General features: G+C 52.2%; 1 protein-coding gene across 2 annotated transcripts in view; it reads right to left on the reverse strand.

Annotated features, from left to right (window-relative positions):
- Positions 1 to 9,382: 9,382 nt before the first annotated feature.
- Positions 9,383 to 26,644, reverse strand: part of ptgr2 (prostaglandin reductase 2) — a 45,927-nt gene continuing 28,665 nt past the window's right edge. For both annotated transcript variants that reach the window (XM_070878662.1, XM_070878661.1), the window contains 4 exons: positions 25,217 to 25,338; positions 23,627 to 23,714; positions 20,909 to 20,948; positions 9,383 to 9,762 (listed from right to left, as the gene is read on the reverse strand). In XM_070878662.1, the coding sequence (XP_070734763.1) occupies positions 9,695 to 9,762; positions 20,909 to 20,948; positions 23,627 to 23,714; positions 25,217 to 25,338 (318 nt within the window). In that variant the 3' untranslated portion in view covers positions 9,383 to 9,694. The remainder of the gene's footprint in view (positions 9,763 to 20,908; positions 20,949 to 23,626; positions 23,715 to 25,216; positions 25,339 to 26,644) is intronic.

Here is a 26,644-nt window from a genome sequence, read left to right on the forward strand (position 1 = left end):
TAATGTAGAAAAATGCACCAGGAACCTTCTGGATAGAATCGAAATGGCCTCTCTCTCTACACTAACCAAACCAGAGGTTAGCAAGAACAGGTAAAGAGAGAGAAAGAGAGAGAATGTGTCATCTGGGGTGATTCTCTGACCCCCTTCCAATCATCAGTGCGTGTGAGGCAGTGAGAGAGTCCTGATAAAAGGTTCTGTAATGTATATACCCGAGAGTACGTTCACAGGTTTGTAAAGCTGTTGAGAAATTCCTCATTGGCACCAAGCCCCGAAACCTCCCTCGGGAGCCGGCGCCTCACAACTTGAGCCTCCTCGGGGAAATCCCCTCTGTGCCTTTCAGTTCTGCGCGGAGAGGATTCCTGTACAGTGAGAGCCTCTGCGCGGAAGGAGAGCGCGGAAGAAAACAAATAAACACCCTCCAGACAGTCCTCTCAGTGGACCACACAGCCCAGTCAACGCGCTCATCCCCCCCCCCCGCCCCCACTATTGCCGGTGAGCACGATGCATTCTGAGCCCAAGCATCTGACCGCACCCACCTCTGCGGGGAGTTTGCCATCCGTGGTTGGACTCAGGCTCGGGCAAGATAATCGGAAGGAGGGAGCGGAGGCGGGAGCCCCAGCAGACATGGAGAGCTTCCTGCCTCCGTGTGAGTTGGTGCCCAGCGCGAGTCCCGCACCCCCCACCAGCGCTCCCAATGCGCGCCAAAGGCAGGGGGGGAGGAGCCTGTCCCTCAGGAGGGCGAGACATCCAAGGTTGCCCAGCCTGAGCCTCCCGGGGATGGGGAACAAGAAGTGCCATTTGCGGGGGGTGAGGGGCCGCGAGAAGAAAATGTCGCCGCCGGGTCGAGCGTCCTGGGGACTGAGGTGGGCGGGGCCGATGAGGCCGAGGCCAAGCCCGCCCAGCCAATTATTGACATCCCTGGGATCTGCTCGACCTGGCAGAAAAAGAACAAGCTGCACTTCATGAACACCCACCCGCCGGGCCGGGGGGTGGTAGTGAGAAGGTTGTGGAACCCCAATCGTCATCCCTGACGATGGAGCCGGGGGACTTGGAGCTGTTTTTCGGCCCGGTCTCTCCATGCTCCTCGGTGCCTGGGGCGGAGGGGGACCCCTGTCTGCTGCCGCTTCCCGACCCGGCATCCTAGGGGGAGCCTAGGGAGGACTCCTGTGCCAACGATCCTGGGGGTAGGGCCGGATGGTGCGGCCGGGCCGTTTGCCATAACCCGTGCGGTCGACGGACCGGCTGCTGGCGGCGACCTCCCTGAGGGGGACGGGGGACTCGGTGGAGGGCGCGGGAGACGATCTGGAGTCCATCGCCAGTGAGGTGATGGATCTCCTCGTGCCCGCCGCTGAGTCCCCCCTTATTGCTGCCAAGGAACTCAGGGACTTTTTGGTGCAATGCCAGGTTCGCCGCAATAGAGCCCATCTGGCCCTGGACAAATGGTCCGAGCCGGCGCTGCTCATCAGGTCCGTCCGTGCCACTGTCAAAACCATGGGCGCGGACAGGACCCTATCAAAACCAGAAACCCTGGAGCTGTGCCGGCTCAGAACGTTCCTCGCTGGGTTGCTGAGGGAGTGGAGGTCATCAAGTGACTCCGCCCACCGCCCCCCCCCCCCCCCCACCATAGTTTAAGTTCGAGGTTGCACTATGCTCTTGCATGAAGATAACCATAGCCAGCCTCAACATCAACGGCAGCAGAGGGGCACGCCGTAGATTTAACAATTTTTCGCTCCTGCGGGAGGGGAAATATGCGGTGTGCTTCCTGCAAGAAACCCACACCGTTCCGGGAGACGAAGCCACGTGGCTCCTGGAATGGCAAGGGGAGGTCCGCATGAGCCACCTCACCGCCACTTCTTGTGGGGTGGCCATCTTGCTGGGCCCGCATTTTCAGCCGGAGATCTTGGGGGTCGAGGAGCCCGTGCCAGGACACTTGCTGCACGTCATGGTTCGCCTGGGGGACGTGCCGCTCCATCTCGTGAACGTGTACGCCCCTCAGCCCGGCCTGCAGCAAGCGTGCTGCTTCGAAGAAGTGTCCGCTCTTCTTGGCTCCGTCGACATTGGCGACTGCATTGTCCTCGGGGGGGATTTTAACTGCACCCTCGAGGCGAGGGACCGCTCCGGTGCCCCGCAGAGCATGACGGCGATGGAGAAGTTGAGGGACCTGGTCGGGTCCTTCGACTTGGTGGACGTCTGGCGAAATCTCCATCCCAACTCCAGCGCCTTTACTTGGGTGAGGCCTGGAGTAGGATGGTCTAGAGTCGACCGCCTTTACGTGTCTCGGGCGTACGTTTCCTGCGTCCCGGCGGCCTCCATGCGGCCGGTGCCGTGTTCGGACCACCACCTGGTGTGGGCGGAGCTCGCTTCGCTCCGCGCGAGGACGGGGTCCGCGTACTGGCATTTTAACAACCAGCTGCTGGAGGACGTGCGGTTCCAAGACTCGTTCCGTCGGTTCTGGGCCAACTGGAGAAGGAAGCAAAGGGAGGCTTCCCCTCCTTGAGCCTATGGTGGGACGTGGGCAAGGCTCACGTCCGCGTCTTCTGTCAAGAGTACGCGAGGGGGTCGACCAAGAGGCGGGCGGCCAGGGTCGGGCGCCTAGAAAAAGACATGCTCGACCTGGAATCCCGTCTCGGTCAAGTCGTCGAGGACCCGGCCCTGCGGACGGTGTACGAAGCGAAGAAGGCCGCGCTGAAGGACCTGCAGTTCGTCGGTTCCCGAGGCGCGTTCGTGAGGTCGCGGATCCGGTTCCTGCGGAATCTGGACCGCGGCTCCCCCTTCTTCTACTTGCTGGAAAAAGGACAGAGTGTCCGTAAGCAGCTCTTGACGCTGCTGGCCGACGACGGCTCTCTCGTCTCGGATCCGGAGGGCGCCAACAACAGGGCCCGAGAATATTACGGGGCTCTGTTCTCTCCAGAGCCGTCCAGCGAGGAAGCGCGTAGAGTTTTGTGGGAGGATCTGCCGAAGGTCGGCCCGGAATGCGCCGAAAATCTGGAAGCTCCGCTAAGCCTGGCGGAGCTGACCGGCGCCCTCGCCCGGCTCTCGAGGGGAAAATCCCCGGGGCTGGACGGGCTGACCGTGGAGTTTCACAGGGCGTTCTGGGACGTCTTGGGGAGCGACTACGCGCGGGTCCTGGGGGAAAGTCTGGCGACCGGGGAGATGCCTCTCTCTTGGCGCAGGGCAGTCATCGTCCTGCTGCCTAAGAAGGGCGATCTCCGCCTACTTAAGAACTGGCGTCCGGTCTCCCTCCTCAGCACGGACTACAAAATCTTCGCCAGGGCGATGTCTGCTCGCCTTGGCGCCGTGTTGGGCCACATGATCCACCCCGACCAGTCCTACACGGTCCCGGGCCGGACAATCCACGATAACATCCATCTGGTCTGGGACCTCATCCATCATTCCTAGGAGGCTGGTCTGTCGGTCGCCTTCCTATCCTTCGACCAAGAGAAGGCGTTCGACAATGTGAATCATGATTATCTGTTCGGAACTCTGCGCGCTTTCGGGTTCGGGACGCATTTCGTCGCCCGGATCCGACTTTTGTACGCCGCCGCGGAGTGTCTGATAAAGGTTAACGGGTCCTTGAGGGCGCCCCTTCGCTTTAGGAGTGGGGTGCGCCAGGGATGCCCCATGTCCGGCCAGTTATATGCCATCTGCGTGGCATCTTTCCTGCGCCTCTTGCGGACGAGGTTGACGGGACTGGCTCTGCAAGGGCCGGGCGTGGAGGTCGTCCTCTCGACTTACGCCGATGACGTGCTCCTCATGGTCGAGGATCCCGTTGACCTGCGGAAGATGCGTGAGTGGCAGATTTACTCGGCCGCATCCTCTGCCAGGATCAACTGGGAGAAATGTTCCGGACTCCTGGTGGGTCAGTGGCGGGTGGACTCCCTGCCAGAGGAGCTGAGGCCTTTTGCCTGGAGCACGACCCATCTCCTCTATCTGGGAGTCTACCTTAGCCCAGACGAGGAAGCCTGGCTGGCGAACTGGCAAGAGCTGGAGGCCAAGGTCGCCGCTCGCCTAGGGCGCGGGACAGGATTGCTCCGAGTGCTGTCCTACAGGGGTTGAGCGCTAGTCATAAACCAGCTGGTGGCCGCTATGCTGTGGTACCGGCTGGTCACTTTGACCCCTCCCCCTGCGTTTGTCGCCAAGATACAGAAGAAGCTGGTGGACTTCTTCTGGAACAACAGGAAGCACTGGGTCTCTGCGGCGGTCTTGAGTCTCCCGCTTAAGGAGGGCGGTCAGTCGTTGGTGGGCGTCAGCACCCAGCTAGCGACTTTCCGTCTTCAGACCCTGCAGAGATACCTTTACGTCGAGCCCCCTCCTAGGTGGCGTGCTCTGGCGATGTATTTCTTCCGCCAGCAGCACGGCCTCAACTACGACACGCAGCTCCTGTTTGTGAGCTTGGGGGGTGTCAGGACCGCCTTCCAGGAGCTGCCTGTCTTTTACAAGGAACTCACCAGGGTCTGGAACAATGTCTCCACCAAGCGCAGCTCTCCACCGGCTGGAGTGGCGGCTGTCCTGCAGGAGCCGCTGCTCGGGAATCCGTACCTCCACGACCGAGGTTTTAGGTGGCAGTCGGACGAGAGGGCTGTGGCTGGTGAGGTGACCAGGGTCAGGGACCTGCTCGATGGCGGAGGAGCGGGCTGGATAGTGCCAGACATGCTGGCACGGCGCCTAAATTCGGCCAACGTCCGCCGCGCAGCCGATGCCATCGAGTCTAAAAACAGCTCTGCGCCCTGACTCCGTTAGGTGTGTAGAGTAGGCTCAAGCACGTGGGGAGATCCCGTCCGAACTGACCCCCGTCTGGACGGAATTCCTCATCGGCACCAAACCCCGGAACCTCCCTTAGGAGCCGGCGCCTCACAACTTGAGCCGCCTCGAGGAAATCCCCTCCGTGCCTTTCAGTTCTGCGCGGAGGGGATTCCTGTACGGGCTACTCCTACACAGTCTCAACCTTGCCATCCTCGTCTGCCATCCGGACACGCCTTGGCGTACCATCTTGCCATCCGGCGGAGGCGGGGGTCCCTGATGGAGGGCACTCTACGCGGGAGTCCTCCCACTATTTATCGGGTGGTGCACGGAGCAGTCCCGTGCAATAAATGTTTAAGTCGGTTCACGGGCTCCCAGGCCGCCTGCAATTTCTGCGGTCTGGAAGAGTCCGTGTTCCATGTTTTTACTGAATGTGTGAGGTTGCAGCCCCTGTTTTATTATTTAAAGGGGCTGCACCTCAATTTCTGGCTGCACTTCAGTCCCACACTCCAGATCTTTGGGCACCCTGTGCGGAGGGGAGCGGGTATCTGAGGGCCTCCTCGTAGGACTGCTCCTGGGCACGGCCAAGGGGACCATCAGCCGGTCCAGGCAACGGGCAGTCAAGGGGGTCGTTCAGCCCGACTGCCTGCCTCTCTTCCGCGGTTACATCCGGGCCAGGGTGTCCCTGGAGATGGAGCACGCGGTGTCCACCGGTACGCTCGCGGCCTTCCGCGAGAGGTGGGCGCCGGAGGGACTGGAGTGCATCATCACCCCCGGCAAACAAATTTAAATTTGGATTTATATGTTTTAAAGTTTAATTTGTTTAATTGCCGGATTTTTAGTGTCCCCCTCCCCTTTTATAGGGGGCACTTGTAAACTTTATGATTTTATTGCCCCCCAAAAAAATCACAAAAAAACAACAAAAAAAGGGCAGTTGAAAAGTGTCTGGAGTGTTCCCCAGATCAGGGGGCACTCGATCTAATGTTTATTTTGTCTCCCCCACAAGAGTTGTAGCCCTTAAAGCGACCCCGATATGGCGAGCCCATCTTTGCCGGTGGCGGGGCAGCACAAACTTATGCGCACATGGCAGCAAAGGCCACAGCGGCTCCTGCTGCCCCGCCACCTTTCAGACTCATTACTAAAAAGAACGGGGTCAAGAGCTACACTCACCCGAACACGACCATCGAGGAGTGCGTGAGGGCAATGGCTGGGGTCGTCGGCCCCTCAGCCATTGTCGCCGCCTCCAAAATGTACAGGAACGCTGTGTTCTTCCTGGGGTCGGAGCGGGCAGTGATCCTGGCCCTCAGTAAGGGGCTCACGGTGGACGGGACCGTCTCGAGGCCACCGCGCAGAGGGTCATCATCTCGAACGTCCCGCCCTTTGTTCCCGGGGAGCTCCTCCTCCCTCACCTACGCCAACTGGGGGAGGTGAGGTCGGGGATAACGCCGATACCGCAGGATCTGGACCGCGGCTCCCCCTTCTTCTACTCGCTGGAAAAACGACACGGACTCCGTAAGCAGCTCTTGACGCTGCTGGCCAACGACGGCTCTCTCGTCTCAGATCCGGAGGGCATCAGCAACAGGGCCCGAAACTATTAATGGGCTTGGTTTTCTCCGGATCAGTCCAGCAAGGAAGCGCATAGAGTTTTGTGGGAGGACATGCTGAAGGTCGGCCCGGAGGGCGCCGAAAATCTGGAAGCTCCGCTAAGCCTGGCGGAGCTGACCGGCGCCCTCGCCCGGCTCTCGAGGGGAAAAGCCCCGGGGCTGGACGGGCTGACCGTGGAGTTCCACAGGGCGTTCTGGGAGGCGACTACGCGCGGGTCCTGGGGGAAAGTCTGGCAACCGGGGAGATGCCTCTCTCTTGGCACAGGGCAGTCATCGTCCTGCTGCCTAAGAAGGGCGATCTCCGCCTCCTTAAGAACTGGCGGCCGGTCTCCCTCCTCAGCACGGACTACAAAATCTTCGCCAGGGCGATGTCTGCTCGCCTTGGCGCCGTGCTGGACCACATGATCCACCCCGACCAGTCCTACACGGTTCCGGGCCGGACAATCCACGATAACATCCATCTGGTCCGGGACCTCATCCATCACTCCCAGGAGGCTGGTCTGTCGGTCGCCTTCCTTTCCCTAGACCAGGAGAAGGCGTTCGACAGGGTGGATCACGAGTATCTGTTCGGAACTCTGCGCGCTTTCGGGTTCGGGACACATTTCGTCGCCCAGATCCGACTTTTGTACGCCGCGGCGGAGTGTCTGATTAAGGTTAACGGGTCTTTGACGATGCCCCTTCACTTTAGGAGAGGGGTGCACCAGGGATGCCCCATGTCCGGCCAGTTATATGTCTTATGCGTGGAGCTTTTCCTGCGCCTCCTGCGGACGAGGTTGACGGGACTGGCTCTGCAAGGGCTGGGCGTGGAGGTCGTCCTCTCGGCTTATGCCGATGACGTGCTCCTCGCGGTAGAGGATCCCGCTGACCTGCGGAAGATGCGTGAGTGGCAGATTTACTCGGCCGCATCCTCTGCCAGGATCAACTGGGAGAAATGTTCCGGACTCCTGGTTGGTCAGTGGTGGGTGGACTCCCTGCCAGAGGAACTCAGGCCTTTTGCCTGGAGCACGACCCATCTCCTCTATCTGGGAGTGTACCTTAGCCTAGATGAGGAAGCCTGGCTGGCGAACTGGCAAGAGCTGGAGGCCAAGGTCGCCGCTCGCCTAGGGCGCGGGACAGGACTGCTCCGAGTGCTGTCCTACAGGGGTCGAGCGCTAGTCATAAACCAGCTGGTGGCCATTTTGCTCTGGTACCAGTTGCTCATTTTGACCCCTCCCCCTGCATTTGTCGCCAAGATACAGAAGAAGTTGGTGGACTTCTTCTGGAACAACAGGAAGCACTGGGTCTCTGCCGCAGTCTTGAGTCTCCCGCTTCGGGAGGGCGGTCAGTCGTTGGTGTGCGTCAGCGCCCAGCTCGCGACTTTCCATCTTCAGACCCTGCAGAGATACCTTTACGTTGAGCCCCCTCCTAGGTGGCGTGCTCTGGCGACGTATTTCTTCCACCAGCAGTACAGCATCGATTATGACATGCAGCTCCTGTTTGTGAGCCTGGGGGGCGTCAGGACCGCCGTCCAGGAGCTGCCTGTCTTTTACCAGGAACTCATCAGGGTCTGGAACAGAGTCGCCACCAAGCGCAGCTCTCCCCAGTCTGGAGTGGCGGCTATCCTGCAGGAGCCGCTGCTCAGGAATCCATACTTCCATGACCGCGGTTTTATGTGGCAGGCGGACGAGAGGGCTGTGGCTGGCGAAGTGACCAGGATCAGGGACCTGCTCGATGGCGGAGGAGCGGGCTGGATGGCGTCACACGTGCTGGCATGGCGCCTAAACTGGCTGACGCCCGGCCAATGCCATCGAGTCGCTAAAAACAGCGCTGGGCCCTGACTCCGTTAGGTGTGTTGAGGAGGCTGAAGCACGTGGGGAGATCCCGTCCGAACTGAGCCCGGTCCAGACGGAATTCCTCATCGGCGTCAAACCCTGAAACCTCCCTCGGGAGCTGGCGCCTCACAACTTGAGCCTCCTCAGGGAAATTCCCTCTGTGCCTTTCAGTTCTGCGCGGAGGGGTTTCCTACACACTCTCAACCTTGCCATCCTCGTCTGCCGCCCGGACAAGCAATGGCACACCATTTTGCCGTCCGAAGGAGGCGGGGGTCCCAGATGGAGTGCACTCTACGCGGGAGTCCTCCCTCTATCTATTGGGGACTTGGCCTGGAAGGTGGTGCACGGAGCAGTCCCGTACAATAAATTTTTAAGTGGGTTCACGGACTCCCAGGCCGCCAGCAATTTCTGTGGTCTGGGGGAGTCCGTGTTCCATGTTTTTACTGAATGTGTGAGGTTGCAGCCCCTGTTCCATTATTTGAAGGGCTGCTCCTCAAAGAATGGCTGCACTTCAGTCCCACACTCATGATCTTTGGGCACCCTGTGCGGAGTGGAACGGGCAGGTCGGAAGGCCTCCTTGTGGGCCTGCTCCTGGGCATGGCCAAGGGTGCCAACAGCCGGTCCAGGCAGCGGGCGGTCGAGGGGGTCGTTCAGCCTGACTGCCTGCCTCTCATCTGCGCTTGCAACCGAGCCAGGGTGCCCCTGGCGATGGAGCACGCGGTGTCCACCGGTACGCTCGCAGTCTTCCGCGAGAGGTGGACACCGGAGGGACTGGAGTGTATCATCACCCCCGGCAACCAAATTTTAATTTGATCTGTTTAATGTTTAAAGTTTAATTTGTTCATTTGTCGGTTTTGGTGCCCCTTTAAGAAGGGGGTATTTGATTTACAGGTGCAACTAAAATAGTTGTGGAGCTGTTGAGTTGGGAGTGGCTTAGCCAGTCACGTGATGTTCACAAGACTCAATAAAACCCCAGCCAGTTGGGTTCGGGGGATCCACGATGGGGCAGGTGGTTGTGAGCCTGGTGGATGAACTGGTAATGTGTAGTGTGACTATTAAACCTTTGTTTTTAAGAACTAGTTGGTTTATTAGCAATCTGTTGCTATGAATTCTTAAGCAAAGAACCCATGAAGCAAATACATTACAGGTTCCACAATACGTGTCATATTAAAAAGAAGAAACTCTGAATGTTAGTAAAATATTGGCATACATCACTCCAACACTGAGTAGTTTACTAGTTATATTTTAACGTGAACTCGTTCTGTACAACATGCATCTGAACAGGTTGAATCTGTACTATTTTTAACAAAATGCGGCAGTAGGGAATGTCGTGTACAAATTAAACCTCTCCATTAGTAGTACATTGTCAAGTTTCACTCACTGCCATCTAATGAAAGATAAATGGTGAGAGAGAGCAGTGCCTTCAGTTACTTGTAGTGTTGGGTTCAGTATAACAGCACCAGTCACAACAGCGAGGAGAGATGCTGGGGCCCTCGACTGTGCCGGTGGCTCGGTTCCTCGGGGCGATTGGGTACGTTATTACCCCTCGGAGACAAGGACAATCTGTTTCCCAATGTTACCTCCTTTCATCATGGACTGAAAAGCAGCTGGAAGAGAAGAATTGTAAGCTTTACAGATTTATAACGGCCCGGATAACGGAAGATTAATTCCCTGAAATTATTTTCACCAACTCTCCACATACAAGACCGATAATGCGATTGATTCAATGCAGTTTTCACATCGTGCGGGTGCAGTATTTGCAATATGCCTGCAGCTCAAAGTAATTTGAATATGGTACCAGCTATAATGTATGCCCCCGAGAGTGTGCTCACAGATTTGTGGAACTGTTGAGTTGGGGGTGGCTTAGCCAGTCATGTGATGTTCACAAGACTCAATAAAACCCCAGCCAGTGGGTTCGGGGGATCCACGATGAGGCAGGTGGTTGTGAGCCTGGTGGATGAACTGGTAATGTGTAGTGTGACTGTTAAACCTTTGCTAATAAACCAACTCATTCTGAATAGCAATGTGTGGCTATGAATTCTTAAGCAAAGAACCCATGAAACATAGAAAATAGGTGCAGGAGTAGGCCATTCGGCCCATCGAGCCTGCACCACCATTCAATAAGATCATGGCTGATCACTCCCTCAGTACCCCTTTCCTGCTTTCTCTCCATACCCCTTGATCCCTTGAGCCGTAAGGGCCATATCTAACTCCCTCCTGAATATATCCAATGAACTGGCATCAACAACTCTCTGCGGCAAGGAATTCCACAAGTTAGCAACTCTCAGTGAAGAGGTTTCTCCTCATCTCAGTCCTAAATGGTTTACCCCTTATCCTAAGACGGTGTCCCCTGGTTCTGGACTTCCCCAACATCGGGAACATTCTTCCCGCAAATAACCTGTCCCATCCCATCAGAATCTTGTACGTTTCTGAGATCCCCTCTCATCCTTCTAAACTCCAGCATATAAAAGGCCCAGTTGATCCAGTCTCTTCTCATATGTCAATCCCGCCATCCCGGCAATGAGTCTGGGAAGCAACTACATTACACCAGGGATGAGGGGCTTCAGTTGCATGGAGAGACTGGAGAAGCTGGAGATGTTCTCCTCAGAGCAGAGAAAGCTAAGGGGAGATTTAATAAAGGTGTTCAAAATTCCGAGGGCTTTTGATAAGATGAACCAGTTTCCAGTGGCAGGAGGTCGGTAACCAGAGGGTGCAGATTTAAGGTCATTGGCAAAAGAACCAGACGTGAGATGAGGAAACATTTTATGCTGAGTGTGAGATGAAGAGGGGTGGGAGGAGGCTCGTGTGGAGCATAAACCCCGGCACGGACCCGTTGGGCTGAAGGGCCTGTTTCTGTACATTGTGTAATCTACATGCAACCTTGGCTCTGGATCCAGATCACTTCACTGCAACGTCAAAGTTGCTGTTTAAATGGATACTTAATCGGCTACTTCATAGGCAGTCCCTCGGAATCGAGGAAGACTTGCTTCCACTCTAAAAATGAGTCCATAGGTGGCTGAACAGTCCGATACGAGAACCACAGTCTCCGTCACAGGTGGGACAGATAGTCGTTGAGGGAAGGGGAGAGTAGGACTGGTTTGCCGCACGCTCCTTCCGCTGCCTGCGCTTGTTTTCTGCACGCTCTCGGCGATGAGACTACTTATAACAACAGTGACTCCACTCCAAAAGTACTTCAGTGCCTATAAAACACCCGGTGGTCACGAAAGATGCTATATAAATGCAAGTCTTTCTTTTATTTTTAAAATTTGGCAAAAGAACCAGAGGGAAGACGAGCGGAATTTTTTTTTTTAACGCAAGTTGTTGTAATCAGGAACGCGCTGCCTGAAAGGGCGGTGGAGGCAGATTCAAAAGTAACTTTCAGAAGGCAACTGGATAAATACTTTGAAAGGAAAAACTTGCAGGGGTTGTGGGAAAGAGTGGGGGAGTGGGCCTAAGTGGATAACTCCGAGCCGGCACAAGCAAGATGGGCTGAATGGCCAGGTTTGGTGCTGCCTCTCAGTTTTCATATCCCTCATCACCTTTTCCTTCAAACACCTACCTATGGGCAAGAGTTGACATGGTCTTTGCCTCAATTAAACACCAGCAGCACATCCCACATCCTCAACTTCCGGGCTGGAAAACTTTAGCTATGAGGAAAGATTGGATAGGCTGGGTTTGTTTTCCTTGGAACAGAGGAGGCTGAGGGGAGACCTTATTGAAACATAGAAAATAGGTGCAGGAGTAGGCCATTCGGCCCTTCGAGCCTGCATCACCATTCAATAAGATCATGGCTGATCATTCCCTCAGTACCCCTTTCCTGCTTTCTCTCCATATCCCTTGATCCCTTTAGCCGTAAGGGCCATATCTAACTCCCTCTTGAATATATTTAACAAACTGACATCAACAACTTTCTGTGGTAGAGAATTCCACAGGTTCACAACTCTCTGGGTGAAGAAGTTTCTCCTCATCTCGGTCCTATTGAGGTGTGTAAAATTATGAGGGGCCTGGATAGAGTGGATAGGAAGAACCTATTCCCTTAGCAGAGGAGTCAATAACCAGGGGGCATAGATTTAAAGTAATTGGTCAGAGGATGAGGGGAAATGTCTTCACCCAGAGGGTGGTGAGGGCTGGAACTCACTGCCTGAAAGGGTGGCAGAGGCAGAAACCCTCACCACATTTAAAAAGTACCCGGATGTGCACTTGAAGTGCTGTAACCTACAGGGCTACGGACCTAGAGCTGGAAAGTGGGATTAGGCTGGGTAGCTCTTTGTCAGCCGGCGCAGACACGATGGGCCGAAATGGCCTCATTCCCTGCTGCAAATTTCTATGATTCTATAAAAGGAGTCTCCGTCCCCCAGATCTCTTGCATTGTGCCCAATATTCAGATGCCTTTGTTCTAGACTCCTCAACCACTCTGTCCCATCCTTTCATAATTTTAAACCCCTCTACAAAATCTCCTCTATTCCATCAAAAACAGCCCCGATGTATTTCCTTCAGAAGTCACGCAAATCAACCCAGAATGCAGCCTACACACCGACTCCAGTATAATTCCAACTGAGATGGTGTGTTTTTTTGTTAAAACATCAAATTGTGTTCTAATTTTAAGAGGCACACGATAGTGGGGTCGAGTCCATTCATCACCTACTGCCTTACTCAAGTCTCGCTCATATGTTTTTAATCTTCAGGCAACCTTCTCCTAGGTGGCCTCTAAGCAAGACTGAAAATCCCCATACTCCCTTTACTATGGGAGCGAGACTGGACATTAACCCATCGGGTACTGGACCCTCGTTGGACATCAACCCATCGGGTACTGGACCCTCGCTGGACATTAACCCATCGGGTACTGAAGCCCGAACTAGACATTAACCCATCGGGTAGCGGGACCCTCGCAGGACAATGCATCGGGTACTGGAACCCTCACTGGACATTAACCCATCGGGTACTACAACCCTCGCTGGATATTAACCCATTAGATACTGGACCCTTCGCTGGACATTAAACCATCGGGTACTGGTGCCCGCGCTAGACATTAACCCATCGGGTACTGGACCCTCGCTGGACATTGACCGATTGGGTACCATAACCCTCGCTGCACATTACTCCAGTATTCAGAGACAGACCTTGCCTGTGTTGTTTGGAGTGGGGGCCCAAACCTAACTTGTAACTCAAAAGAAAAAACTTGCATTTCTATCACATCTTTAACCACCTCAGGACGTCCTGGAGCACTTTATAATGAAGTACGTTTGGAGGGCAGTAACTGTTGTAATGTGGGAAATGCAGCAGTCAATTTGCACACAGCAAGCTCCCACAAACAGCAATGCGATATTGACCACATTATCTGTTTTAGTGAAGTTGTTTGAGGGATAAATATTATCCAGAACACTGGGGATAACTCCCCTGCACTTCTTAGAAATAGTGTCATGTGATCTTTTACGTCCACCTGAGGGGGCAGACAGGGCCTCGGTTTAACGACTCATCCAAAAGACAGCACCTCCGACAGTTAATTCAGAGACTAGGGTCCTGAATTAAGGAAAGGTAACTTCGATGGTATGAGACGTGAATTGGCTAGAATAGACTGACGAGTGATACTTAAAGGGTTGATGGGAGACAATGGCAGACATTTAAAGATCACATGGATGAACTTCAACAATTGTACAACCCTGTCTGCAGTAAAAATAAAATGGGAAGGTGGCTCAACCGTGGCTAACAAGGGAAATGAAGGATAGTGTTAAGTCCAAGGAAGAGGCATATAAATTGGCCAGAAAAAGCAGCAAACCTGAGGACTGGGAGAATTTTGTAATACAGCAGAGGAGGACAAAGGGTTTAATTAGGAGGGGGAAAATAGAGTATGAGAGGAAGCTTGCTGGGAACATAAAAACTGACTGCAAAAGCTTCTATAGATATGTGAAGAGAAAAAGATTAGTGAAGACAAACGTAGGTCCCTTGCAGTCAGATTCAGGTGAATTTATAATGGGGAACAAAGAAATGGCGGACCATTTAAACAAATACTTTGGTTCTGTCTTCACGAAGGAAGACACAAATAACCTTCTGGAAATACTAGGGTGCCGAAGGTCTAGTGAGAAGGAGGAACTGAGAAATTATTAGGCAGGAAATTGATGGGATTGAAGGCTGATAAATCCCCGGGGCCTGATAGTCTGCATCCCAGAGTACTTAAGGAAGTGGCCCTAGAAATAGTGAATGCATTGGTGATCATTTTCCAACAATCTATCGACTCTGGATCAGTTCCTATGGACTGGAGGGTAGCTAATGTAACACCACTTTTTAAAAAAGGAGGGAGAGGGAAAACGGGTAATTATAGACCGGTTAGCCTGACATCAGCAGTGGGGAAAATGTTGGAATCAATTATTAAATATGAAATAGCAGCACATTTGGAAAGCAGTGATGGGATCGGTCCAAATCAGCATGGATTTATGAAAGGGAAATCCTGCTCGACAAATCTTCTGGAATGTTTTGGGGATGTAACTGGTAGAGTGGACATCGGAGAACCAGTGGATGTGGTGTATTTGGATTTTCAAAAGGCTTTTGACAAGGTCCCACACAAGAGATTGATGTGCAAAATTAAAGCACATGGTATTGGGAATGTACTGACGTGGATAGAGAACTGGTTGGTAGACAGGAAGCAGAGAGTCGGGATAAACGGGTCCTTTTCAGAATGGCAGGCAGTGACTAGTGGAGTGCCGCAGCGCTCAGTGCTGGGACCCCAGCTCTTTACAATATACATCAATGATTTGGATGAGGGAATTGAGTGTAATATCTCCAAGTCTGCAGATGACACTCAGCTGGGTGGCGGTGTGAGCTGTGAGGAGGACGCTAAGAGGCTGCAGGGTGACTTGGACAAGTTAGGTGAGTGGGCAAATGCATGGCAGATGTACTATAATGTGGATAAATGTGAGGTTATCCACTTTGGTAGCAAAAACATGAAGGCAGAATATTATCTGAATGGTGACAGATTAGGAAAAAGGGTGGTGCAACGAGACCTGGGTGTCATAGTACATCTGTCATTGAAAGTTGGCATGCAGATACAGCAGGTGGTGAAGAAGGCAAATGGTATGTTGGCCTTCATAGCTAGAGGATTTGAGTATAGGAGCAGGGAGGTCTTACTGCAGTTGTACAGGGCCTTAGTGAGGCCTCACCTAGAATATTGTGTTCAGTTTTGGTCTCCTAATCTGAGGAAGGACGTTCTTGCTATTGAGGGAGTGCAGCGAAGGTTCACTAGGCTGATTCCAGGGATGGCAGGACTGTCATATGAGGGGAGACTGGATCGACTGGGCCTGCATTCACTGAATTTAGAAGGATGAGAGGCGATCTCATAGAAACATATAAAATTCTGACGGGACTGGACAGGTTAGATGCAGGAAGAATGTTCCATCCAGAACCAGGGGGCATAGTCTTAGGATAAGGGGTAGGCCATTTAGGACTGAGATGAGGAGAAACTTCTTCACTCAGAGTTGTTAACCTATGGAATTCCCTGCCGCAGAGAGTTGTTGATGCCAGTTCATTGGATATATCCAAGAGGGAGTTAGATATGGCCCTTACGGCTAAAAGGATCAAGGGGTATGGAGAGAAAGCAGGAAAGGGGTACTGAGGGAATGATCAGTCATGATCTTATTGAATGGTGGTGCAGGCTCGAAGGGCCGAATGGCCTACTCCTGTACCTACTTTCTATGTTTCTACGCAGCACTCCCTCGGCACTGCACTGGAGTGTCAGCCTGCAGTATGTGCTCCAGTCTTTGGAGTGGGACTTGAACCCACAGGAGTGCTGCCTACTTAAAAGATTAATAATGACTACCTTGGAGTATTCTGATATTACACCATCACCCTCACTTAGGAACGGCAGGTATTAAACTCAAGCGGACTTCACACTCTCAAACATTTATTTATACTGTCAGTCCGGACAGCATTTCCTGCTGAATGGAAAGAGGAAACCCAAAGGTTTGGCAAATATAAATGTTACAAGTGTAAGTGTAAGTGGGTCAGGACCCAAAAGCCTGCAATGGGTTCGTTACCCCCAGTAAGCACTTTGTAAGAAATAAACCGGTTTAAAAAAAAAATCAAAATCCTGGTGTGAGGCAACTTTAACAGTTTGGGGGCATGTTTGCAGCAACCCTGCCCCATTAAATTAGTGGACTGGGGTTACATATTCTTGCCATACATACTCCCAAACACTATCCTGAATTGCAGCAACAGAATGTCTAACCTGGAGCTTCTATCATTGCCGCAGTGCAGTCCCCTTGCTGCCTCTGCCTCAGTGCAGGCTGGCCTGGAGCAATATTTACCTCCAATCTCCACATCCATTTCCTCCTTCTCCCTGGCCACAAGTGCAGGAAAGACAAGCTGCTCGCATATAGCAAGTAGCAGAGCCAAGGCTGGTCAACCAAATCCATGTTCCCCTCACTCGTTACATAGCATGAACACCACATTTGGCCCAAAAGGTCCAGGTCCGTGTTTATGCTCCACGCGTGCCTGATGATAAAGACGAAAGCTGCGGACGGCAGGAAGATATCAATGTACTGGTCAGGTGGGCAGAACAGTGGCAAATGGAATTCAATCCGGATAAGTGTGAGGTAATGCATATGGGGAGGTCTAACAAGGTAAGGGAATACACATTAAATGGTAGGACACTGAGAAGTGTAGAGGAATAAAGGGACCTTGGAGTGCAGGTCCACAGATCCCTGAAGGTAGCAGGCTAGGTAGATAAGGTGGTTAAGAAGGCATACGGGATACTTGCCTTTATTAGCCAAGGCATAGAATGTAAGAGCAGGTGGGTTATGCTTGAACTGTATAAAATACTAGTTAGGCCGCAGCTGGAGTACTGCGTGCAGTTCTGGTCACCACATTACAGGAAAGATGTGATTGCACTGGAAAGGTTACAGAGAAGATTTACGAGGATGTTGCCTGGACTGGAGAATTTTAGCTGAGGAAAGATTAGATAGGCTGGGTTTGTTTTCTTTGGAACAGAGGAGGTTGAGGGGAGACCTTATTGAGGTATAAAATTATGAGGAGCCTGGATAGAGTGGATAGGAAAGAGCTGTTTCCCTTGGTAGAGGGGTCAACAACCAGGGGACATAGATTTAAAGTAATTGGTAGGAGGTTTAGAGAGGATTTGAGGGGAAATTTCTTCACCCAGAGGGTGGTGGGGGTCTGAAAGGGTGGTAGAGGCAGAAACCATCAGCACATTTAAAAAAAATAGTTGGATGTGCACTTGAAGTGCCGTAACTTACAGGGCTAGGGACCGAGAGCTGGAAAGTGGGATTAGGCTGAGCGGCTCTTGGTCGGCCTCCGCGGACCCGGGCGGAAATGGCCTCCTTCAGTGTTGTAAATTTCTATGATTCCTCCCACCCTACTTCATCTAACCCTGTCACCATATCCTTCTATTCCTTTCTCCCTCATGTGTTTATCCAGCTTCCCCTTAAATGTATTTCTGCTATTCACCTCAACCACTCCCTGTGGGAGCGAGTTCCACATTCTCACTACTGTTTGGGGAAAGAAGTTTCTCCTGAATTCTTTATTGAATTTTTTAGTGGCTATCTTATATTTATGGACCCTAGTTTTAGACTCACCCACAAATGGAAACATCTGTGTCGACCCTACCCTTTCATAATCTTATAAAGGCCTCTATCTCGTCACCCCTCAGCCTTCTGTTTGCTCGAGAAACAGCCCCAGCCCATTCAGTCTCCTGATAGAACTGTGCGGATATACCTGGTATCATCCTTGTAAATCGTTATTGCACCTTCTCCGGTACCTCCATATCCTTTTTGTAATATGGAGACCAGAACTGTGCACAGTCCTCCAAGTGTGGCCTAACCAAGGTTCGATACAAATCGATCATAACTTCCCTGCTTTTGAATTCTATCCCTCTGGAAATGTACCCAGTGCTGTGTTTGCACTTTGTGGCTGGGTTAACCTGCGTCACTGCTTTGTGATTTGTGAATCTGTACCCAAAAATCCCCTCTGCTCCTCGACCCCATTTAGACAATTATTTTCCAAGGAACGTGACCTCCTGATTTTCCTACCAACATGCACCACCTCACACGTCTACATTGAAATTAATTTGCCATTTACACATCCGTCCTGCAAGTTTATTGATAGGTTCCTGTATTTTGTTGCTGTCGTCTTATCGATTAACCACACCCCCAATTGGGGGTCAGCCGTAAATTTTGAAATTGTATTTCCGATTCGCGTGCAAATCGTTTATTTAAATAGTAATCATCATCATCATCATAGGCAATCCCTCGGAATCGAGGAAGACTTGCTTCCACTCAAAGTGAGTTCTTAGGTGGCTGAACAGTCCAATACAGGAATTACAGTCTCTGTCACAAGTGGGGCAGACAGTGGTTGGAGGAAAGGGTGTGTGGGGAGTCTGATTTGCCGCACGCTCCTTCCGCTGTCTGCGCTTGTTTTCTGCATGCTCTCGGCGACGAGACTCGAGGTGCTCAGCGCCCTCCCGGATACTCTTCCTCCACTTAGGGCGGTCTTTGGCCAGGGACTCCCAGCTGTCGGTGGGGATGTTGCATTTTATCAGGGAGGCTTTGAGGATGTCCTTGTAACGTTTCCTCTGCCCACCTGGGGCTCGCTTGCCGTGTAGGAGTTCCGAGTAGAGCGCTTGCTTTGGGAGTCTCGTGTCTGGCATGCGAACAATATGGCCTGCCCAGCAGAGCTGGTAGAGTGTGGTCAGTGCTTCAATGCTGGGGATGTTGGCCAGGTCGAGGACGCTAACATTGGTGCGTCTGTCCTCCCAGGGGATTTGCAGGATCTTGCGGAGGCAGCATTGGTGGTATTTCTCCAGCGCTTTGAGGTGTCTACTGTACATGGTCCACATCTCTGAGCCATATAGGAGCCATATCCATCAGCTCAAGAACAAGGCATCAGGAGCAGAAGGAATCCCCGCTGAGGCACTAAAATATGGCGGAGAAGCATTACTGGCATGAGGAGAGCATGTCGGAAGATCCCAGATGCCGTAATCATGACCATCTTCAAAAAAGGGGACATGTCCGACTACGCAACCAGAGGAATCTCCCTGTCAGCCACTGGGAAAGTCATCGCAAGAATTCTCCTCAACCGTCTTCTGTGGCTAAAGAGCTCCTCCCAGAGCCACAATGCAGATTCCGTCCACTGAGGGGCACAACGGACATGATCTTCACCGCGCGACAACTACAAGGTGAACAATAGTGGTCCCAGCACCGATCCTTGTGGAACATCGTTTCCCACCTTTCACTAGTCTGAGAACCTACCTTTAACCCATCCGCAGTATTTTGCTTTTGTTTAAACCATGTGTCCTGACTCCACAGGCTCTGAACCTTCGTCGTTAGTCTATTGTGCGGTACCTTATCAAAGACCTTTTGGAAATCCATGCACGATTCAAATTAATCTCTTAATCTGGCCAGTCTTGGACACCTACACTTGGGAGCATGTGACTTCCCCACCATTCTCTTAGCTGGGCTTAGATTTGTGGTAGAGACACCACATAGATAGAAAAGAAAAAAGTCTTGCATTTATATAGTGCCTTTCACGACCAAAGGGCGTCTCAAAGCGCTTCACAGCCAATGAAGCACTTTTGGAGTGTGGTCACTGTTGTAATGTGGGAAACGCAGCAGCCAATCTGTTTTTGTTATGTTGATTGAGGGATAAAGGCTTTGGAAAGAATGCAGTGGACCACTAGACTAATTCCCAGTTTAAAGCATCTTAGTTATCAAGATAGGTTCTCAGAGCTGTAACTCTGCACGTTAGAGAAGCTCAGCCTTTGGGTGATCTGATTAAGATTTATCAGATGAAGGGAATAGACTGTGTTCGAGTTCAGTGTGTTCCAATTAAATAGGTTCGGGAGGACCAGGGGTCACAGTTTAAAGTTGTGTAAGGCCAGATCAAGGTTAGATGTGAGGAGGTGGTTCTGTTCCCAGAGAATAGCAGGCCTCTGGAACAGGCTGTGGGCTCGTGCGGTGGACGCTGATTTACTGAATTCCTTCAAGCGAGAGATGGACCTGTTTCTGGCTGGGGCGGAGATCACTCCTTACATAAGGTCAGTACTGCAGGAAATTCAGGCCCAGAGTGATTTCCTGGACTAATTTCGATCGCTTGGGGTGGGGAGTTTCCCAGATTTTATTCCTTGCAAAATGGCCTGGGTTTTTAAATCTGGTTCTTCGCCTCTCCCATGAGACCTCATGGTTTGGGGATTGTATATATTGTGATACACAAGGTATCGTGATGTTGTGGGACAGGCTGGGTGGGCCAGAGGGTCTTTTCCTGTCCGTCATTGTTCCAGAATGGTGTACAGCACATTCTCTACATATCAGTCCGTAAGTGAACGGCACGACAGTAACCCAACTGAGACGTTTACATGGAATCTCGAAAGTGAGAAAGTGATTGATGTTCATCCTGTGACCTGCGAGGTTGGATGTCTGCCTCAGACTCCTGACTATTCCTGCAATCGCAAACATCCTGGCTCACCCCAGGGTCCGGTCCCAAACCCCCCAACCCACAGAAACCCCAACCCACGGAACCCCCCCCCGGACCCACAGACACCCCCCAAGACCCCCTCCCCCCACCTCCGACCCACAGATCCGCGCCCCCCCCCTCCCCACCCACAGACCCCGACCCACAGACCCGACCCCACCCACAGACCCCCCCCCCGACCCCAGGTCCATGACCCACAGACCCTCACCTCCCCACTCGGCTTTCTCTCGCCCGAGAGGGGAGAACACAAGTACCTTAGCACTGCACACAAAATTCCCTCACCTCCAACGTTTTCCAATCCGTTCACCACCGTCTCACGGATCTGCAGGAACAGAAGCATTTGAGAGATGGGCAAAGATGTCTTCTACCTTCTCTCGAGCCACACCTGCCACGGAAAGGCAACTGTGGGACTGTCTGCACCGACAACAATGTCGGACTCACATCAGAAAATTCTATTGCTCCCTAATGCAAATGTTGTCTCCCGATGGCTATGGGGTCAGAGGTCCCTCGGCACTCCTGGACGAAGCACCTATTGTTGACGTGTGAACCCAGTGAAGGTCAGCTTGCTATCGGAGCACAGCAGATCCTGGCCTCAACCCAACACCAAGCACACGTACTTCCCAGCAGGAGTGGTGGATAGTGATTAGCAGCGGCAATCCCACATTGTATTTTGTTCCCTACTTAGTCCAGGAGGCATGGAGAACAAGTACATCGCCCCAGATACCACCCTGGCTGAGAGCAGCTTACTTAGTGCAGACCGTGAGATGGACCAGGCCAGAGAGATTTGCATTTATACCACCGGACATCTCAAAGCACTTTACAGCCAATGAGCATAAGAACATAAGAAATGGGAGCAGGAGCAGGCCATTCAGCCCCTAGAGCCTGCTCCGCCATTCAATAAGATCATGGCTGATCTGATCATGGACTCAGCTCCACTTCCCCACCCGCTCCCCATAACCCTCGACTCCCCTGTTGTTAAAAAATCTGTTTATCTCCACCTTAAATATATTCAATGACCCAGCCTCCACAGCTCTCTGGGGGAGCAAATTCCACAGATTTACAACTTTCAGAAAAAATTTTTGCTCATCAGTTTTCGGACCAGTGAGCCAGCACGGATGCCCTCATTAATCCACATCCAGGCAATTTGGCTCGGAACCCAATGGGTGAACCACGGGCCCCAAAAAAGGTACAGCCAAGTTCTCACCCGTGCTGACCAGCAACACAAAACGCTGGCCTGAACTCGGAGCTTGGGTGGCGGTGCGTCGGGGGGGGGGGGCGCGCGTCGGGAGGGCAGCCACTGTCTGTGTGATCAGACTTGCTCACCGTCTACAAGCTCGTTCTGAAGTACTCGCAGCTAAACAGTTCATTCACTGCTGGGGGAAGAGAACAGTCTGAAAGTTGTGCACTGACAGCTGCCAGCCAGTTAGATCAGCGTGTTCCCGATACTTCAATCCGACAATGAATCTCTGAGGCATCAATCGTTTGATTAACCCATGATGCTCACCCACAGGGACCGTCCGCTGTCAGGGAGATACTCAGTTTCTTAACCGATAAGGGAGTCAAGGATTATGGGGAGCGGGCAGGGAAGTGGAGCTGAGTCCATGATCAGATCAGCCATGATCTTATTGAATGGCAGAGCAGGCTCGAGAGGCCGAATGGCCTACTCCTATTTATGTTTTATCCCAATCTGCCCGTAGGGAACTGGTGTGATTTGGTCAGCTGCCCCTTTTACAATGGAGTGTAAAATCTGGGGGGGACGGGGGTTATAAAATAGACCACCGGAAAGGTTAAAATGACCCTCACTTCCCACGCTCTGCATTACGTCTATCCCTCCCACAGGCCAAGGGTCCTGGTGATGCGGTAGGAGGGGCAACGGAGAGTAGGCGCACCGTTTCTCCCCCACCCACCCCCTCGCGCTCTCTTCTTCCCCCCACCCCAGTTTCCCTCTCTCCTCCCCCCCCCCCCCCCCCCCCCCGCCATCGAGCGTAAGAGGGTCCGATCACCAGAGGCCCAAGCTGCCAGTTTTCCCAGGGAATGGCCAACTGTGGGAACAGCAATGCGCGGAGTCCGGTCCCAACCATTTAAACTACGCATGTTGCACATTTCTAATTGGACGGCAATGACCGCGGTTAAAGCGTCAACAGGCGCCCATTTCACGGTGAATATTGGCACCGCGCGGTCAGCCAATGGGTTGGAGGCAGGTGCAGGGTTTGGCGGCAGGGCCCACAGCGAACAGTCTCTTTACTCAGTAGGCAGAGTCTATTTGAACAGAGTTGCTCCGAACTACAGCAAACGGAACTCACGAACAAAACTACAGCAACCTCTCCCAGTAAAATCAGGATTATTTCAGCAGCAAAACGCTGCGTGAGTGGAGGAGAGTGTGTGTGTAAAATCAATCCCAGTCTCGTCCAGCAGTGCGGCCTCCAGTCCGGAGTGATGGGGAATTACCCAATCATCACCACCCGGACAGAAATAGTGCCGGCACTAAGTGACTTGTGAGGAAAGGTTGAGGAGGTTGGGCCTCTACTCATTGGAATTCAGAAGAATGCGAGGTGATCTGATTGAAACGTATAAGATTATGAGTGGGCTTGACAAGGTGGATGCAGAGAAGATGTTTCCACTGATGGGGGAGACTAGAACTAGAGGACATAATCTTAGAATAAGGGGCCGCCCATTTAAAACTGAGATGAGGAGAAATTTCTTCTCTCAGAGGGTTGTAAATCTGTGGAATTTGCTGCCTCAGAGAGCTGTGGAAGCTGGGACATTGAATACATTTAAGACAGAAATAGACAGTTTCTTAACTGATAAGGGGATAAGGGGTGATGGGGAGCGGGCAGGGAAGTGGAGCTGAGTCCATGATCAGATTAGCCAATGGCCTACTCCTGTTCGTATTTCTTATGTTCTTATGTATATGCAGCCTTTTTAAAAAAATATTATATATATATATATATATATTTATATATAAAGAATGCACAAAGCAGCAAGCACACCATACAGTACCTTCAGCTTTCCCTCCTTCAGCCACTGGCTCAACTGGAGCAGGCCCGCCTCGTGTTTATCCGAATAATTGAACACCATGAATCTCTCTCTGTCAAAGTTCGGGGGTGGGAAAAGAGGGGGAGGGGGGGAGGAAGCAAAAAATCATAATTAGAAACAAAGACTTGCATTTATATAGCGCCTTTCATGACCAGCGGACGTCTCAAAGTACTTTACAGCCAATGAAGTACTTTTGAAGTATTGTCACTGTTGTAATGTGGGAAACGAGGCAACCAATTTGCGCACAGCAAGCTCCCACAAACAGCAATGTGATAATGACCAGATAATCTGTTTTTTTGTTATGTTGATTGAGGGATAAATATTGGCCCAGGACACCAGGGATAACTCCCCTACTCTTCTTCGAAATAGTGCCATGGGATCTTTTACATCCACCTGAGAGAGCAGACGGGGCCTCGGTTTATTGCCTCATCCAAAAGATGGCACCTCCAACAGTGCAGCACTCCCTCAGCACTGTACTAGAGTGTCAGATTAGATTTATGTGCTCAAGTCCCTGGACTGGGGCTTGAACCCACAACCGCCTGACTCAGAGGCGAGAGAGAGTGCTGCCCACTGAGTTACAGCTGACACTCCACACAGTCCTGTCTCTGGGTCAGAGGGTGCAGGGGTCAAACCCCACTCCACACAATCCTGTCTCTGGGTCAGAGGGTACAGAGGTCAAACCCCACTCCACACAATCCCATCGCTGGGTCAGAGGGTGCAGGGGTCAAACCCCACTCCACACAGTCCCGCCTCTGGGTCAGAGGGTGCAGGGGTCAAACCCCACTCCACACAGTCCCGCCTCTGGGTCAGAGGGTGCAGGGGTCAAACCCCACTTCACACAGTCCCGTCTCTGGGTCAGAGGGTGCAGGGGTCAAACCCCACTCCACACAATCCCAGTGAGTGGTGTCAGAAGCTCTGGCTCTGAATCCCGGGTCGATATCCAGTGGGATACTGGTGTCTGGTCGGTGTCGGTGGCCTCCCCTCGAGAGTTCCCACAACCCACTCGCTGTACAGGACGAATCCCCCTATGGGCTGGTGTCGAGATGATTGCGGCCATGGACGGAGTGTTCACGTCACGGTCTGCCAGACTTGCGAATCCTCCCACTACTGCACCTTTATCCACGGAAACGTTACAAGGACACCCTCAAAGCCTCCCTGATAAAGTGCAACATCCCCACTGACACCTGGGAGTCCCTGGCCAAAGACCGCCCTCAATGGAGGAAGTGCATCCGGGAGGGCGCTGAGCACCTCGAGTCTCATCGCCGAGAGCATGCAGAAATCATGCACAGGCAGCGGAAGGAGCGTGCGGCAAACCAGTCCCACCCGCCCCTCCCCTTCCCTCAACGACTATCTGTCCCTCCTGTGACAGTGACTGTAATTCCTGTATTGGACTGTTCAGTCACCTGAGAACTCACTTTTAGAGTGGAAGCAAGTCTTCCTCGATTCCGAGGGACTGCCTATGATGATGAGGATGACCCACGGGGTAGAGTGTGGAGATATGATAACACCAAGTACTTGCACCCACTCGATCTGCAACAGGAAGGGGCTGCTTACCGTGTGATATTTTGATCCTTCAGGATAGCCTGCGTGGGGGGAGGCAGTGGGGGAGGGTAAGGCACATCTTTGTTGTACTGCGAGATCTGTCCGCACAGAATGATGTGACTGTTCTTATTCATCTGGGTGAAAGAGGAACATATTGTAATATTCTGCCAACTCAGAAACAGAATTATATTCACGGGGAATTAATCTTACAGATCGGTACCGAGACTAAATTATGAGGACAGGTTTCATAAACTTGAAGGTTCGGGAGATCTGATCGAGGTGATTAAAAGCATTTGATCAGGTATAGAATCACAGAAATGTCTAGCACGGGAGGCCATTCGGCCCATCGTGTCCATGCCGGCCGACAAAGAGCTATCCAGCCTAATCCCACTTTCCAACTCTTGGTCTGTCGCCCTGTAGGTTACAGCACTTCAAGTGCACATCCAGGTACTTTTTAAAATGTGGTGAGGGTTTCTGCCTCTACCACCCTTTCAGGCAGTGAGTTCCAGACCCCCACCACCCTCTGGGTGAAGAAATTTCACCTCAAATCCGCTCTAATCCTCCCAATTACTTTAAATCTATGCCCTCTGGTTGTTGACCCCTCTGCCAAGGGAAACAGGTCCTTCCTATCGACTCTATCCAGGCCCCTCATAACTTTATACACCTCAATGAGGTCTCCCCAAAGCCTCCTCTGTTCCAAAGTAAACAACCCCAGTCTATCCAATCTTTCCTCATAGCTAAAATTCTTCAATCCGGGCAATATCCTGGTAAATCTCCTCTGTACCCTCTCTGGTGCAATCACATCTTTCCTGTAATGTGGTGACCAGAACTGCACGCAGTACTCCAGCTGTGGCCTAACCAGTGTTTATACAGTTCGAGAATAACCCACCTGCTCTTGTATTCTATGCCTCGACTAATAAAGGCAAGCATTCTGTTTGCCTTCTTAACCACCTTATCTAGAGAAAATGACACTATTTCTTCTGGTGGGGGAATCTACAGAACGTTAAACTAGAGCCAGGCCATTAAAGAGTGAACTCAGTCAGTACTTCTTCCACACAAGGGGTGATGGGAATCTGGAACTCTCTCCCTCAACAGAGCCCTCAGCTCTGATCTCTCTCCCTAAACCTCCCCTCCTCTCTCTCATCCTTTAAGACACTCCTTAAAACCTACCTCTTTGACTAAGTTTTTGTTCACCTGCCCTAATATCGCCTCATATGGTGTCAATTTTTGTCTAATAATGCTCCTGTGAAACGCCGTTGGACGTTTTTACTACGTTAAAGGCACTATATATATATATATATATCTTCCACCCCTGGAGTTCAGGACTGGAACATCGGGCCTTCATTAAAACATCTGTCAACTCATCCCTTTTGGTGCGGAAACAAGTCATCCTCGTTCGAGGGAGGGGAGGGAAGGAGGGGGGGGGAGAGGGAAGGAGGG

The sequence above is a fragment of the Pristiophorus japonicus genome, chromosome 4 (genome assembly GCF_044704955.1).
Source record: "Pristiophorus japonicus isolate sPriJap1 chromosome 4, sPriJap1.hap1, whole genome shotgun sequence".
NCBI classification, from domain to species: domain Eukaryota; kingdom Metazoa; phylum Chordata; class Chondrichthyes; family Pristiophoridae; genus Pristiophorus; species Pristiophorus japonicus.